The following is a 17,537-nucleotide window of genomic DNA, read 5'->3' as shown; positions in this document are numbered from 1 at the left end:
AGCAAATTTTTCCGATAGTCTCCCGAGCATTGCCATGAGAACAGCCATGTACCACACTCGAAAAAGCCCTTATAAACAACTGATAAAGTTTGGCGAGTGTTTTGGCAACTTCACCGCAGGGAAAATCAACGTCACAAATTTAAATAATGTTCGTGTACTTTTATTCAGCATACTGAAATCTTCTGTGTACAGGTTTTTTAAACGTCAATGGCTTTTTACAAAATTTATTTTAGGATTTTTATTTAATCTGTGTAATAATTGCATCTACGAAATTTATGTCATGTGATGTCTTCTGATCGTTTTGAGTATAACAACAAAATTGAACAGTGCATTCTCTGTAGAGACAGTGTGGTGATCTAAAACTCAAGTTTTTACAACGGCAGCAACTAGAATTCCCACTGATCACATACCAGTGTACTTACGAGACCAAGCCAAATGTTTAGCAACCTTCATTTTCTCATTGTATGAACAACAGCAAACTTTTTAAAGATCATTTCTAGACTAGCTAGTCCTTGTTAGGGTCTTGAGTAATATGAAATACACTTACCTAAATAACACTTATTATTTTATTGCATTTTTCCAATATGCCAGAACATTCATGTTAAGAATAAAATAAATGATTCGGTACCAACAGGCAAATTTCCATGATAATGAAATCAAATTATTCTTACTTTTAGCTAAAGGTATGTAACATTGGTAACCTCGATTTTTTCCCATGAGAAGTGACATTTATGAGATACGAAGCTGGAGATTATACAAAAACTCAATTGTGTCCAATTTCAAATTACTGCACACAAAAAGCTTAATTAGATGTCGTTCAAAAAATCTCCCAGGGCCTACTCTTTCCGTGAATCGTAGTTGAGAGAATCGTAGTTTAATGGAAGAACTAATAATCATTGGAGATTATCAAATAGTCTAAACCAAACCAGAAAATAAAGAGAGAATTGTGTAAAAAGAAACACACAGTTGAAACAAATTGCTGAACTGGCTGAAATATTATCCAGGCACTAATTCAAATTAGGTGCTTTGATTCCAGCCGATTAACATATAAAACAACGAAACTTTTAACACAGTATTTAAGATAACTACTTGGTATCAATTGTGTTATCTTCTTTGTCTTTGTACCCTTTGTGAATGGTGCGTTTCTTGGCCACAGCAGTGATGCGTGTTATCAAACCATGGATTGTCATTGCCTTGTCTTCACCTGTCTTGTACATAAATACTTTGCGTCTCCGAGCTGGCTTGTAGGGAGGTGGTGTGGTGCACTTGACGTTGAAGGGCCAGTCGCACTCTCCCGTGCTGTAGTTGTATTTTAAGCGTCTTGGACAGCTTTCCTTTATAGTTTCTCCCTCGGTGCACGTGTAAAAACCAGAGCAGTCATATGGATCAGCGTAGTTCCCATTTGATCTATCCAGACAGAACTCTTTATCCACTTCCACATATAAAGGAAAGGTAAAAAATGTTAAGTTGCACTCGGGTTTTAACTGTTCCACACAACCGGAGCATGTCCCGGATTCTGTAGTAACTTGGAGCATGCATGTGTACAGTCCCCCTGGATGGGATGCTAGTTTAACGCCAGGTTACCTCCCAGCATTAAATTGTCAGGTTGTTGTAACAGTTTGATAATGCAATTCATATTCGTGGGTACAGAAAGGCACTGTAAGGTGTGTTTAGCCCAACATAGTGACCCGCCGGCCAGCACTCAAACTTGGCCTGCTCATAATCATTACTTATGAATTATACATAGCTGCTTTGGAATAGCCCTTATGCATGTCTTCGTCAGGCTGGTTAGTTTCCCGACCAAGCCTCGCTTCTGAAGTGGAAACTTGTAAATTTTATCATAAACGAATTCCCAAAGCAGCACAGATGAAAAGCATACCCACGTGAAAACTGCATGAAGGTGGCGGAGGGTTAGAAATAATTCGCGCAAACGAGGCTTGGTGGTGAATTTTGAGCATATTTAAGCAATAGAGGACTTTTTCCGTGTTTACATAGCCTCATCTAAACACGAGGGGGGTTGGGAGAATTCGAGACAGTTATGCAAACCCTCGACTGCGTCTCGGGTTTGCATAACTTTCGAGAATTCTCCCAACCACCCGAGTGTTTAGATGAGGCTATGTAAACAGGGAAAAAAGTCCTCTATTGCTTTTATAAAATATTTTTCTCAAAAATAATTCGAAAAATGAGGGGATTTGGTTTATTTATTTCTTGATTGAAATAGATTTCCTCAAAACGCGCATTTGACAACACATGAACCAATCAAAATTCGTGTTATAAAAGTTCAAGTAAAATTTGTGGCAATTAGCGCCGTGTCGACGAAAGCGATTCCACGTAAATCTTGCAGAAAAATACGGAAAGCTTGGCAAAAACTAAAAGAAATGCTAAAAATACAGCTCTGTAAGGATAGAACTTCAAGATGAGGAGTTTATTTAAGCTGGAAATGAATGCCACTGTGCTTTATCGCTCTTGAAAGTGAAGTGAACTTGCCTGAATGATTTGGCAGCCCGATAACACGGTTGAAATGTCTCATCGTGTCTTGTGAAGTTTTACTGGATAATTAGGAATCATAGCACAAGCAGCGGATCTAGCGAGGTCGGTAGCAATGGTATACATTTATTGTACGGTAAATTGTTCAGTTAGCGATGGCCGATCTTAACGGGTCCAGTTTCTTCTACTGTCGTTTCCTCCGTCTTTGTAGTGTGCTCCAAGCGTAGAATAAACCTCAAATTGACAACAAATTCTGCTTTGGTTCTCTGACAAATATTTCCATTCTTTCGTCTTCCCCAAGCCCATTTTGAATGAAAAAAGTTCACGACTATTATGGCCAATGTAACAGTAGAATTTTTACGCTAAGGAAGTCTCAGAGAAAATATATTTTATTAAGCGTCATTTTAATTGCATTTTAAGCAGATTTGCCGGTAAAAACACGGCAACCGATCGGCCGTGCAAAGTTTAAGTTTGTAGCTTATAGTTTCGTTTGCATTGACCTATAATTTTTTTCTAATAAAGAATGACTTGTAGGGAATTTTTTTGTAGTACTTAACCGCAAAAATTTACTTGAAAAATGTTTACAGCGTATTTTGTTGCATATTTTGTCGTTCGCTTGAGCTCCCTCCAGGCAAAGCGCTGTGGTTCTTCTTTCTTTTGCTTTTTTTCCTCGGGCTCATATGGGAAGAGAAAGCTGGAACACATATCAAAATTTGGTATTGTTTTCAATTTCTTTAATATCGTACTTGAAATTACTTTGCAAGTCTTTTTGGCAGTTTTATAATGTTTTTAAATTGTGCCGGGAAACACAGAAAGCGTGACGTCACAACCGTGTTTACATACTCTCATCTAAACACACCTATCGACCAATGAGAGCGCGCGTACTATCTTAATTATTTTATAAGACGTTATCATGCATAAGGCCTATTTAAAACGCTAACCCAGGATACTCTTAGCCCTGCTTCGAGGAACAGTGTCCAAGACAGTCATTGGTTTGTCGATTAACCCGTACTCTTCCGTTATATGTTGATATGGGGGTTAAAATAAAATAGGGGGGGGGGGGGGGGGGGTGAGGAGGGGGGGGGGGTAGAGGGGGGGGGGATAAAAAAAAAAAAAAAAAAAAAAAAAAAAAAAAAGGAGAGAGGGGGGAAAAAAAAAAAATTTTTTAAAAAAAAAAAAAAAAAAAAAAAAAAAATATATATATAATAATTACATGGGGGGGGGGGGGGATAATAGGGGGGGGGATAAAAAAAAAAAATTTTTTTTTTTTTGAGGATGGGGGCCAAAAAAGGGGGGGGTTAAAAAGGGGGGGCTTATAACCGGAATTCTACGGTATTTTAAGATCGAATTTTCCATACATTGATTAAGTAGCTTTAAAAAGCAATTTAACAAACAACTCGAATAAATAGGAAATGTTCTTCTCACCTATGACTCCATTCGCATTGTCTTCAGACTTAACAACGGGTGGTTTTACTGGTGTCATCCCGTTGATTCCAGGCTTGGCTGAAAAAAGCAATTAAGGTAATAACGTGAGGGACAAGAATCTTATCGCTTTTAATAAGATTCTGTAGTTGGTTTGCTACAGATCCGGCGTGTTCGAGGACCACTTGATGCGTGCAACAACTCACTCAGGTCATGACGCACAAGCAGCGCGAACTTGTTGGTCTGAGTGCGCGCTTCTTCTAGTCTTTCATCATTTCTGGTTTCTACCACGAGTAATTAATCTGGAGAAATTCCTCCTTGAGTATCAGTTTTCGACAGAGCGAGATGATCAAACCATAGTCATCGAAACATGCCTACTAGATTTAAGTTATTTAAGAAATGGCCGGCCGGGTTAACGAATTGCGACATTACTGAAATTAAACTCATGAAAATAAAAGTCGGTGTGCTAACAACCATGAGTGTCGCAAGCACCACTCTATGATTTGAAATCAGTTTCTAATTAAAGATTAGGCAGGGAATTCGTCAAATATATCGTACAATCCAAGCCTGATGGCTCTGTGTACTACTGGAAAAACCTTGTTAGACCGAGGGCCGATATATTCTACGAGTACGCCACCCCTCTAGGCACATAAAGACTTTGAGAGACAAGTGTGTTTTGTAACTGACACGACACAACGATCTTAACCCGGATCATGCTGTTACCCCATTGCCTCCTTATATTTCCTTTTAAGGCTGCATCACTGATTCGCAGCAGAGAAAGTTAGTCCTCTTGACAGTCATTCTATCTCGCTACCAGTCAACATAAGCCAAATGCTCACACTGTGTCTTCTTATATCAGGTAGACGTTAAAATACCTGAAGCGGCCAAATTTATCAGGCTTTGGCCTCCATCACTGTTCAATTCTTTACGAGGGCTTGGTTTCACTTCTGGCGTGTTGTTTTCTATCTGGACCCCATCGACGCCCCCAGCCGTTCGACATGGGAAGTCCTGAGGAGTGTCACACGTTTTCAGAAGAGGATTGAACACCATTCCTTTCAGACAATGTCTCTTTGTCGCTTTACCTTTCAGGCACTGGTAAAATACTGTGCAGTTGTTTGGATCTTCAAAGAAGCCGTCAAACTTATCATTGCAAAAGGTATCATCCACTGGAAAAAAGGAATGAAAAATGACTGTTTCGAACAAAATTATATTACGTATCTGTAAGGAACATACATTTTCCTGGCAGCTATGTTGATTTAGCAACCATCGGAGCACTGCCAGCTCTCTCTTCTCCCTGAAAAGAGTCCGGGAAATGCCCAGAGACAGCAGAGTGTCGAGTCGTTGTTTTTGTGCAATGAATATTTAACTGACGGATAATTAATTACGGTACTGGAGCTGTACTACTGGCTACGGCTGTTCGAAGAGTGCATAACACTATCCACTGAATGCTGGATGAACCACATCCAGTGGACCGTGTAGTGTGTTTTTTCAACACTTATCAACCACTGGACAGTCAGATTTGTCCGTTGGATAGCGTTATCCACCCTTTGAACAACTGAGGCATGATTTAGTACTGTCGTTGTATTCACCGTTTGTGTTACATTCAAACAAAAAGGAATTAGTCTACAGTTCGTACCGCCGTACTGTAGTAGAGACTACGCGAACTTCATTATGGTTACAGTTGTATTTGAACTTTGCGATTTTCGTGTAACTCCAGTTCACATAGGCAGGACACAAAATTGACCATTTCTTTGCTGCACTGTATTGGTTTCTGAGAGAAATATGCCAATGCTCGACAATGCCGTTTGGACCCCCGCTACCTTCAACAATTTTTCATTTTTCTTAGGAACGGAAGCCAATACAAAGATGTTTGAAATTCATGTGGAAAGTATGTCCTTCTTGAAATCGTAACTCAAAGATACAGCATTTGCGCATGCTGTATCTTTGAGTTTAGAGGGATGAAGAAGTCGCTAAGGCATTCATCTATTGGTCTGACCTGGTCTGGCATGTTTTTCTAAGAATTTCATTGTTCCAAGGAACGTGAAGATCTATTGCCACATACGCGTTTTCTACCAGAACTGAAATTATCCCTCTGAACTAGACATTATTGCGCGAAGTTTGTCCGGTAGAGGTCATGCGATCTATTCTAGCTAATTAGCAATTATTTTGGAGGATAATATACACCAACTGCAACAGCTCAGGTTAGGTGGAATACCTTTCTGTAGGGTACTCTGGCTCAGTTCCGGCTGATCGTGTTGTGTTATGGGATTTACTACTGGCTGCACTGTCCTCTCTTTACTTGGACCAAGAACACTAATAAGACTTCTTTGGCGGCATGGAAAGTTCATTGGGCTGTCACAGGTTTTGAGAATGTCATTGAATACCTGTCCTCTAAGACAATGCTTCCTAAAAGCACTGCCTCTTGAGCACTGATAGAATGCCGCACAGTCCTTGGGGTCCAGGTAATATCCATCTTGCTTGCCTTTGCAAAACGTGTCATCCCCTACAACGTCCAAAAAGGTAAAACTGCAATTCATGTTTGTTGTACACTGGATATAATAGAAAATCGTTAACTATTTTCAAGCTTAAACAAATCACGTTCAGTTTTTGGCTGACCAAATGAATTGCGGCCTCTGGAAACTATGGTGTGTTTCTAGGCGAATGACTCCCCAAAATGAGCTGTTATTTTAATTATGGGCGACAGATTGGATAAAATGGAAAAGAAATAAATAAAGAATAATAATTTTGGTTATATGATAATCGAAACCTCCAAATGAGGCAATTCAGCAACTGTGTTCTAAGTACATATACCGATGCCCTTCTACTTAATTTGTCTTGTCATCTGTCAGTGGGTTTTATTTTGCAGGCTAGATGCGACCCTTTTCAAATATTGGAAGATTTTAAAAAACACAACCGCAATTTTCGTTTCCCAAGAATTGTTTTTTTTTTTTTAACAAAAGTCTCGCCTAGTGCGACCCCGGCCTTAGTTTGACTAAAAGTTTTCCTTTCCGGTTGTGGTTTCAAAATTTTGCGGTTTTTTAGCCGGCACAGATGAAAACTTTTCCCAAGTGCGACCCATACCTAACAATCGAAAGTGGTAAATTCATAATTAATCAAATCACAAAGGAGTCAGTTTGTAGATTGACTTAACATGGACGAATTGCGTGTTCAGACAAAGTGTGAATGATTTATGGTTACCGCGCAGTTGAAAGAAAGCTTTCTAATCCTGGCAAAACCGGGACCTGTTCACTAGTGACTTACCCATATCTTCATCATTACTACCCAAAGCTGGACCTTGACCATAGCATTTGATAGCGCGTGGATCACTTCCTAATGAGACAGAAAACCGACGATGATAAAATTTGCCTGGAAACTTACGATGCAAGACTAACATTGGGTGAATCGAACAGTGAATTAGTTGCAATGAAGGTAATTAATAGGAAGGAATGAGTCGGAAAGAAAGGAAAAGGAAGACATAGTTTAAATTCAACAAGCGGTGATTTGAAAGACTATTAAAAAGCTGTTTGTTAAGCTAAACTTAGAACAAACAAAGATGCAAGAAAATATATATAGCTTGGAACCGAAAAGAACGTACATGGTCAGTAACTAATTTTGGGATCGTTTTCTTCAGTAATTATTATAGTCGATTCAGCTGCAGCACTTTCCCTATCAAATTTAGGAATTTTAAAGATCCACAGTTTTTGTCTGAAAGGCATTATAAACAGCTTACTAAATTACAATAATGTAATGCGACAAAGTACGATCGCGTACTTTTACAAATATTGGGAAATTACCAATACATTGTATTGCGTATTTTAACGGTTTTTAATCACACCTGAAGAAGCGTCATACTCCCGAGCCATCTGTGTTTTGAGACAATTCTTGCACTTTTTGATATTGATTGCTTCGAATATCAATTCAATCATTTACACTCGCGTACTTCTTTAATTTTCTGCATGGTTTATAAGACGTTGGCTGAAACTGCTAGTACTTTTATATTTATTTATATATATTAATTTGCCACGGTTTCCCATCACGGCATTAGGCTCATTTGCCCATCACGACTTGCCAAGCACGGCGTTTTGTTCTCATTATTAGATCATGTTGAGGCCAGCAGTTGATGTTTAAAAAATTTACCTTTTATAAACCCCGAGAACTGGACCGAAGAAGTTATATCCACGCCATTCTTGAGTTCTGTGATTGTAGATTCCACTTGTTCACCGCTGACACTTGTCAGACGGACTTGTAATGGAAATTGTATTCTATTACGTGATCCCATTAGGAAGTAATTATCATCTGTACGCGGCAGACAAATCCACTTTCCATTGTGAGAAATCTCTAGTCCAACTGTCACCACCCTAGCGAGAATTAAGAAAGATAGTCCACTGAGCCGACAGCTACGAGTACTGAACGAGAATGAATAACTCTGCAATGCGTGCATGCGTGCATGTGACTATAGCGGCTTTAAAAATGTATAGCATTGCATCCTATACCGTGATAGAGTGTAAGTTTTATTTTTTATGTACAACGCAATTATTTGTTAAGAGCTAACAGTGCACATTGAACTATTAACGTAGAAAAACTTGCCTAGAATTTCTCGTTTGTAATTTCATGGCCCAGGGATTGCTATCTACAAATCTGAACTTGATATTTCCATTGATACCAGCAACTCTTGGACAATCGATCGCTTTGAATTGTGTCTTCCATTGGTCAGAGCCTGGAGCGTATAAATCGAACCCTGCAATCATATCAATAAGAATTACTCTTTATCATTTGACTAATGTGATTTCTCAAATAAGTGTCGATTTTGCCAATTTCTCGTATATGCGTTTCAAATGTATTCGGATCTTATTATCCAATCACAAAATTTGGCAAGCACTGCACACCTCGAGTCTTGCATTCCAAATTTTCATGTAATGTTGCTAAGCAACAGATACAATTGCTGCACCTCAGATTATGCTAATATTGAAGGAAAAAGTTGAAATCAAAGCTGGTGGGGAATTAAAGATTTTTAAAAAGTGTCACTTCGTATAAAGATACTAATTCCCTGCGGCGATACACTGCTGCAGTAGGTATGAGATTAACATACAACGACTTTTTAAAATTTCAGGTTTGTTCGGATTTTGGCTTCAACTCAGGTGGAATTTTACTTCTTGTTTGAAAGAAACGTTTATCGATGCTCTGGTGGGACCAGTGATCTTCTCTTGACCCGGAACCTGAATATTTAGTCATTCATTAGTAAATATTTCACATATGAAAAATGTCGTTTATCGGGGTGCAATAAATTCATGATAAAAAAGCTTTTTTAGGATGTTAGTAAAAGAAATACGCATAACCGTTTGTGGTACTTGAAGGGTTCAGCAGACAGCAGTTACAGTGAATGTATATGGGCTCACCAAATTTGTGACTGATCAGCCCTTACAGCCAACGCACAGTTAGAAACTATTTTAATTATTACCTTGTTTACAGTTTCCACAGCGATCAATTACAAAAGCATATATTGGTCCTATAATTGGCGTCTTGGGGATTCTTCCTTTTACAGCAAGTTCAGCCAGAATTCCTTGACCTGTGATCTCTACGCACATTCCACATCCAAGTGATTTCTGAAACTCGCCATCCCCTGCTGCAACCTTGATCCAACCTTTATGGCTGTAGTCTGAAGTTAAAGGGTCCAGAGAGCATGCTCCGCCACCTTGATAATATCCGTAGTATGAGCTCTGTTTACGACGAAATCACAGTTGTAAAGGGCAATTCATTGTTACACATATTACGCATCTTTCGATATAAAGGGTTCGGTAAAGGTCACAAAAGCTGTTCCAGACGTTCGGTTAGTTGAGGATTGCTGCGAAGAACGCCTCGTCTTTTGTTGAGAACTAAAAATGTGTGAAAAGAGACGCACCACTGACGTATCGCAGGCACATAAATTCAAGCAAATATCACGGTATTATACCCGGGATTATATGACCTTCAGTACGAATAATTAATTTTGCATAGTTGGTTTCGACTTCAATTTGAGCTTTAAAATAAATACAATTTCCATTTCATTTACTTACGTTTCCATCCATCAGTTGCCCACTGTAATGACGCCATATCGTCATAAGGTTTTGAAAGTTTGTGACTCCCTAAAATTTAATGAGGTATCAGTTGATAAATTTTTAAGTGGCAGTTTCTCTTAAAGCGGTCCATCGCATTTCGGGTTCGGAAAAAAGTTTTCCCTCAAACTTTGCCCAGTCAACTATCTTAGGTTGTAAATAAATGCAACGACTTTAGTTTTTGGAAATACGTTAAAATATATTTTTTGAGCTCTCAACAGTGAAGGCCGCAAAAGGCCTAATTTTGAGCTTGGCCAGAACGAGAAATTTCATAAGTTGACGAGCTCGCCGCTCAAAAACAACCAAACGCACCAAATTATTATTATTATTTCTAAGTTAAGTGGTCCTTCAAAGGTTGGAAACGCATATTAATTTTGATACATTTTGATTAACGGGTCCGTGAAAATTTAAATATCAGCAACCGTTAGATCGCTTTTTGTAAACATGCAAAAGTATGGTGTCTTCGCCGGCCTTTATTTCACGAGTCCAGACCAGACCATTTTAAATTCCAACTGAATCCTACTAAACAGATGTTAAAAAGCATAGAAATATAAAAATACCTTGCACTTTTTATCTTCCTTTGCCACAGCGACTTCGAAAATTTCGTGCTCATGCGAGTAAAGTAAGCTCATTTGCATAATGTGTATGAAATACTCGCATAAGCACGAAATGTTCGAAGTCGCTGTGGCAAAGGAAGATAAAAAGTGCAAGGTATTTTTATATTTCTATGCTTCCTAACATCTGTTTAATAGGATTTAGTTGGAATTTAGAAAGGTCTGGTCTGGACTCGTGAAATAAAGGCCGGCGAAGACACCATACTTTTGCATGGTTACAAAAAGCGATCTAACGGTTGCTGATATTTAAATTTTCACGGACCCGTAAATCAAAATGTATCAAAATTAACATGCGCTTCCAACCTTTGAAGGACCACTTAACTTAGGAATAATAATAATAATTTGGTTCGTTTGGTTGTTTTTGAGCGGCGAGCTCGTCAACTTATGAAATTTCTCGTTCTGGCCAAGCTCAAAATTAGGCCTTTTGCAGCCTTCACTGTTGAGAGCTCTAACAATATATATTTTAACGTATTTCCAAAAACTAAAGTCGTTGCATTTATTTACAACCTAAGATAGTTGACTGGGCAAAGTTTGAGGGAAAACTTTTTTCCGAACCCGAAATGCGATGGACCGCTTTAAGAGAAACTGCCACTTAAGTTACATCTTTTTTATGCTACAGCAAGGCGCCCAAAAGTGTGACCACATTTAATTTATTCACATTCTTTCGTGCAGATTTAATCCAGTCAAAAGCCGTGGATAGCTTGCAGTTGACTTCTGATTGGATTAAATCTGCACGAAAGAATGTGAATAAATTAAAAGTGTTTACACTTTTGGGCGCCTTGCTGTAAAAGTTGCTGATGGTGGTTTATCTTTATTTATCAATGTATAGTAAGGGCGGAATCGCACTAGCAGACAAGTTTTAAATGTCATAACATTTTTTACAAAAACAAAATTGTCGCGACAAGTCAGAGACATTTTGAAGAAGACAAAAGGTGTAATTATTAGTACAATAGCTCTGCACGTGCTTCTGCCATCCCTGTACATTTCTCAGCACGGTCGTCTTGGGCAAACATCAAATATGCAGTACAACGCGGTAAAAAAATCTAAAACAATTCGCATTTAAAGTACGCGTGTTCTCATGCAGTGATAATGAGTCGTCTCAAGATAACTTTTTCTTTTCTCATTCTTACATTTGGCCGAAACACTTCACTTATAAATATGCTTTGCCTCTCGCGAAAAGATTTTGCGGCTGGATTATGATAGTGAGAGCCACATCACGGTGCATACTATCCCAACAACTTTTGAGTGCGTGTTGTTTTTCGGTGCAATTTGGACCAAACACAATAGCCAATCAACAACATATTGTTATCTGGCATTACGAGGGGCATGGGAATGCGACTTGTCATGAGATGTCCTGCCTTGAGGCAGTACTTCGGCCCCTTTGATGATTTGTCCATTTTGACAAAATTTGCCCTTGTCCAACAAGTCGTTCGCACTTGTTTTTGCAATTGTTTGACAACATCTATCGCGCGTGCAACACGGACCAATCATAAGACAACTGCTTCTTTGTTTTCCTGAAATGTTGGACAAGTTCTAGGTCTCAAAAAACGCACTCGCACTTGTTTTCTGTAACAAGTGACACGTTAATGATGAAATATACCAGTTGTTACAAAATTTGTCCGCTAGTGCGATTCGGCCGTAAGTCGACGTCAATTACGTCTTTTACTGTTTTGTTTCGCTATGACAATGCAGAACGAATTTGTTGTTTAAGGTCGCGGGGACCCGGCTCCCTCAGGTCACATCCCGGTCCACGCGCCAGGGTCGTCGGGCTCCCCGCCCCTCTCCCCCCCTCCACCCCTGGTTCAGGGCGATGGCGCGAGGTGAGGCACCCCCGCCCTGCCCTCCCCACCACCTCCCCCCACCTCCGCGGCCTCCGCCTCACCCGTCTGTCTTACCGGGATGCGAGAGGTCAACAATTCGCGTCCTCCCACCTTAAAGCCTTGTTTTCACTAGCGACGTAAGCACAAGCACAAGCGCAATCACGCAAAAAGGACAAAGTTTGTTCATTGTGCTTGTGCTTGCCGCAAACACAAGCACAAGCATTAAAATGCAATGCGCTCGTGCCTTTGCTTGAGTTGAAGCCGTTTTTACGGTAGAATAAGAGCTGTTATTCTTGTGCTTGTGCTTGCGTCGCTAGTGAAAATCAGGCTTAACCAATCATGACTAAATCCACGAGAAATCTGTTCTAATATTAACATAATTATTTTTGCCATTAAATTTTTAAAGGTAGACGATGGCGCACGTTTGTAAATAAGCCAGATATGAATATTTGTATGTCATTTTTTTTCTCTTTATTTTGCATAATTTGCACTGTTTTTTTTTGTAAATAAAGCAATCAAACAATACGAGTGGAAGAATTCGTATGTTTGTAAGTTCTTAGTAAGTTCGTTTTCTCCAGACCTTTCTCGGACTATGTAAGGAAGCTGCGACCATTTTCAATTTCGTTTACAAAATAAAGCCAACAAATGTAATGATGAATACCGTTAATTTATATACAAACATATTCAAATAACAAACCTTAGAAAATTCTACGCGCAGACAAAGCAACAGTATTATTAGTCCTTCCACTCTGGAAAGCATATTCATCGTTCCTTACCAGTACAAGTTCATACAGTTCAATGCTGAAAACACAAAAGCAAGTTAGTTGGTAGAGAAAAGGAAAATCCAATCTAACAAGGTCACACCCTTCTTTATAAATGCCTTGCGTGAAAGAAATGGCACCCTTATACAGAATTCCATATTTTGTGCTTAACATAATGACTATGAACTTTTAGGGTTAACGCACATTCAAACCACTTCAATTTGCCTCTAATTTCAGTCTGCCTCAGACTCACGACTCATGTTGCTCAAACAGCAATTCTGACCGCTGTTTGGCCCAGTTCCATTTTTTGTGCAAAACTCTATCCGTGCAAGTATGCATGCACGCAAAGAGGAGGTCTGCTTAACTATAACTATTTTGCTTCCAGACCGTTGTTGCATTTAAAGGGAATTCTTGTTAGGGCTAATAATCAGCACAAAATAAAAACAGAAATACCTAAATACCTTAAGCTGGCAGACAGAAAATGATGCGGAAATGCTTAAATTATGAATCGTGTATCCAAATCATACAAGTTGTTGTATAAACTTGAAATTCTTAGTTACGTTTTTGTTACTTACTTAGGGCAAGACAAAACGCAAAGTTTATTATCATATAGAAAAAACTAACCTATCTGCCTTTCCATTAAAACACTAGATTTGATTTAAAACTGCGATTAATCACCTTTTCAACTTAAGTTTAACAATACACTGAGAGCTCAGCATGTGCTCTAAACTGTCTTGTCTGCTACCTCTTCGAGTGGGTCACGTGAGGAACTTAAACAAATCTTACAACTGGAAAAAACAAAGTATTTTTCAACTATAAGTATTATATTTTCTACTATGTTTAAAAAAACGCAGGCATCGCTTCGAGAAGTGTTGGTATCGCCAAATTAAAGGCTGTTAAGTTTAATCAAAAAAGTAAAGGTGTCTGTCAATAAATTTAGAAAACCTGAAATAAATTACCTCTGACAATTCAACCTGATCATTAAGGAGATCACGACGAATTTCATTTTACCATTTTTCCCGAAATTATTAAAACTCTATCGTTCTTTAGATTTGAGTGAATACCAATTTAAAGCCCCAAATACACTCATATCTAAAGGTTACTTACCGTTTTTAAGGATTTTCCCGAAGGCAAAATTTGACTAAAAAGAATAACATTACGAAATGGAATTTTTGACCCGATAGGCAGGTTGACTTAACGGGTAGTTTAAATAGGTCAGTGATATTTGTAGTGGCTTTACACTACGTCACATCCTTTTATGGACACAAACCATGTCATATTTTCTGTCCTGTTGGTTTAAGTTCGTGATAACCTCGACCAAATTTACGAAGAACACCGACGATTGTCCATCGATCAACCGAAAATTTTCGTATTTTTTGAAGGGTCTTACAATTGCTTTTTTGTTTTGGTGATGTTACAGTCCTCCGAAACTCTGGTATACAAAGACGATAGACAGCCGAATGACTATCGTTACCCATTTTAACGTCGTTTGGAAAATATATATATGAAAATGTGAAGTCCTACATTCTTGTGATGAGCGAGTCTTTTGCTTTGCAATGATCGCAAAATTATAGGTGAAATGTGTGATTTTCATTGGTTAGTTCAGCAGTGCTGTGATAGTTAAACTGAAGTCACAATTCAGAACCACGACAAATCTACATAAGGTGGCATTGTTAAATAATCACGATACAATGACGAAAACAACTCGCTAATGTTGCACGGCTCTAGATTAAGGTAATGTAATGTAATGTAAAAACTTTATTTAAACACGGGAAACCATCAGTTACAATAAGCTCAAGTATTAAAGAAACTAAAACTAAAACTGCTTTACATGATTGCCGTGTGGGAATCCAATACGTCAGCTACCTTCTTGATAATTTTCTTAAAATTATTAACTGATGCGGCATTTTTAAGACATTTGGGCATGTTATTCCAGAGCATAGCGCCGCTGTAAGAAAAGCTTCGTTTTAAATAGTTGGTATTTGGTTTTGGTAGCGTCAGCTTTACCTCAGAGTCTCTCAAGGTATAAACAGAGTGACGCTGAGAGAAAAAGTTTTGTAGGTAATCTGGGGTAAGTCCATTCATGGTTTTATACATTATCAAGGCTTTCTGTTTCTTTCTTCGAGAAAATAGCCTCTCTCAGTCGAGTGTGGAAAGGAGGTGGTTTGAACTCGTATCAAAAGGTGATTTTGTTATAACTCTGGCTGCACGGTTCTGTAATTTTTGGAGCTTGTCACTCAAGTAACCACTCATACAGTCCCAAACGGGGCTGCAATAATCGAAATGTGGCATAATTAAAGCGTTATAAATTTGAATTGCAGTTCTTTTCGATATAAAGGGGCGCACTCGTTTAAGGGCGCCTATAGCCGAGGAAACTTTTTTGCAAATCTCTTCAACGTGTTTACACCAAGAGAGATGAGCATCAATGGTAAGACCTAAAGATTTGGTATGATCAACTCTCTCGATAATTTGGTCATCAATTCTGATTTCTACGTCGTCACATTGAACAGATAGTCTTTGCCTTGATCCAATTATCATTAACTCTGTTTTGGCGACATTTAAGCTGAGCTTGTTAGCTTTCAGCCAACAACTAAGGCTATTTAATTCAGGGGCTAAAGCTCCTGAATTAAACTTAAGCTCAATTAACGTCTAAGCAGATAACGTAAGATTGGTGTCATCGGCAAACATTCTTGGTACAGCGTTCTGCAGGAAGTTTGGAAGATCGTTAATGTAAATTAAAAAATAACAATGGACCTAATATGCTGCCCTGGGGCACGCCGCAACTTAAGGTACGAGCAGTTGATAGATTGCCATTGACACTACATCTTTGGGTTCGGCCACTTAAGTACGATGAGAACCACTTTTTGGCTGCCTGGTCGACACCCAAGTATGACATCTTACGCAGGATAATCTCATGATCAATGGTGTCGAATGCCTTAGTAATATAAGGTCAATAAAGACAACGCCATTTAGAAGGCCATTGTCGATGTTTACTGACCAAGCATCTGTTGCCTCAAGCAAAGCCGTGAGCGTACTATGTAGGGAACGGAACCCGGATTGGCAACCTAATAACAATTTATTGTCATCTAGATAATTGTAAAGTTGATTGTAAACAATTTTTTCAAAAACTTTCGAAACTACTGGGATTACAGATATTGGCCTATAATTGTTAGGATCCGATTTTAAGCCCTTTTTGAAAAGTGTTCCAATCATTTGGATATATCCCCGTGAGGATAGACTTCGAAAAAATGGAAGTAAGAGAAGGCGCGACGATACTAGCAGCCATTTTTAACAATTTACTCGGAATCCTATCAAGACCCGTGGCTTTCTTTTCATCAATTTTCGACAAAAGCTTAAAAACAGTATTTACACTCGGAATTTGCGGAGAAAACGAACTATCAGTGGGCTCCAAGTAAGACGCGGGATTTACATCGACAACAGGAATATCTTGTGCCAATACTTGCGCAACATTTGAGAAATGTTCGTTAATAGTTTCAGCTATTTCCATCGGGTTACTAACTATTCTGTTATCAGCTTTGATCTCCAAAATATTAGCCGACTTACCACTGTTACGCGAAGTTAGCTCGTTGATAACTTTCCATGTTAAAAAAATGTATTTCCTGCGTTATTGCACTCTTTTAAACAACCGTTATTAATGACGAATACTATATTTTTTTTTATTCCGTAGTGTCAAATTAGATTATGTTCCTTTTAATAGGCCATTTCCGAGTGAGACAAACTAACTCCCGAGTTAGGATTTCGAAACTCGAAAATCCAACTCGAAATCCTAACTCGAAAATCCTACTCGAAAATCCAACTCGAAAATCCAACTCGAAAATCCAACTCGAAATCCTAACTCGGTAAATAGGCAACCTCTTTCCAAGTTACCCTTTGCCTCTGTTTTAAAACGAGTCTATACGTCAGTGCGAAACCATTCAAATGAAAATGTTTTTGATTTGCATGGAAATGGATATGCAGGTGAAACTCAGAAATGGTGTATTAGACCCATTTGAATTCAAGCCTTTCGTTATAACCCTTTCCAGAGAAATGCAGCTGGCCTTGTAATTATTCGATTTGATTTCTGGGGCGCTCCTCTCCACCGACCAATAAGGGGCCAAACTTATTGATACGTTAGAGCAGTTTTCATTGAGTGTCGTTAAACCAAAATCAAAGTAATCACTCTAGCCAATCACAAAGAACACAGATAATCCAGTAAACCAATCAAAACTCCAAGCAAATACATGTAGCCGGCACGAAGCGCGGAAAAACGCGCGCGAGCGAGTCATGATTGGTTTTGGTTTTACTTCTGATTGGCTGAAAAATTGAGGCGAGAGTTTTAAG

The 17,537-nt window shown here is 38.7% G+C and overlaps 1 protein-coding gene across 1 annotated transcript; it reads right to left on the bottom strand.

The window, feature by feature from the left end:
- Positions 1-28: 28 nt before the first annotated feature.
- LOC144634725 (uncharacterized) lies at positions 29-14,364 on the bottom strand. The gene is made up of 11 exons (XM_078493762.1): positions 14,304-14,364; positions 13,133-13,236; positions 9,963-10,031; positions 9,368-9,626; positions 8,497-8,647; positions 8,047-8,267; positions 7,171-7,239; positions 6,125-6,412; positions 4,785-5,075; positions 3,913-3,990; positions 29-1,432 (listed from the first exon to the last, which is right to left on the bottom strand). Exons 2-11 carry the CDS (start codon positions 13,199-13,201, stop codon positions 1,086-1,088), a joined length of 1,842 nt encoding a protein of 613 aa, XP_078349888.1. The 5' UTR covers positions 13,202-13,236; positions 14,304-14,364; the 3' UTR covers positions 29-1,085.
- Between the last annotated feature and the right edge of the window lie 3,173 nt (positions 14,365-17,537).

This window comes from Oculina patagonica, chromosome 13 (genome assembly GCF_052425735.1).
Source record: "Oculina patagonica isolate OP01 chromosome 13, crgOcupat, whole genome shotgun sequence".
Taxonomy (NCBI): Eukaryota; Metazoa; Cnidaria; class Anthozoa; order Scleractinia; family Oculinidae; genus Oculina; species Oculina patagonica.
Note: the sequence above shows the minus strand (reverse complement) of the source record. Positions and strands in the feature narration are given on the sequence as shown.

Excerpts from the sequence above, each read along its gene's own strand:
- LOC144634725 (XM_078493762.1), bottom strand. The coding sequence starts at position 13,201 with ATGAATATGCTTTCCAGAGTGGAAGGACTAATAATACTGTTGCTTTGT. Across the intron at positions 9,627-9,962 it reads GGCAACTGATGGATGGAAAC|AGCTCATACTACGGATATTA; the intron begins GTAAGTAAATGA and ends CGTCGTAAACAG. Across the intron at positions 8,648-9,367 it reads CTGTGGAAACTGTAAACAAG|GGTTCGATTTATACGCTCCA; the intron begins GTAATAATTAAA and ends ATATGATTGCAG.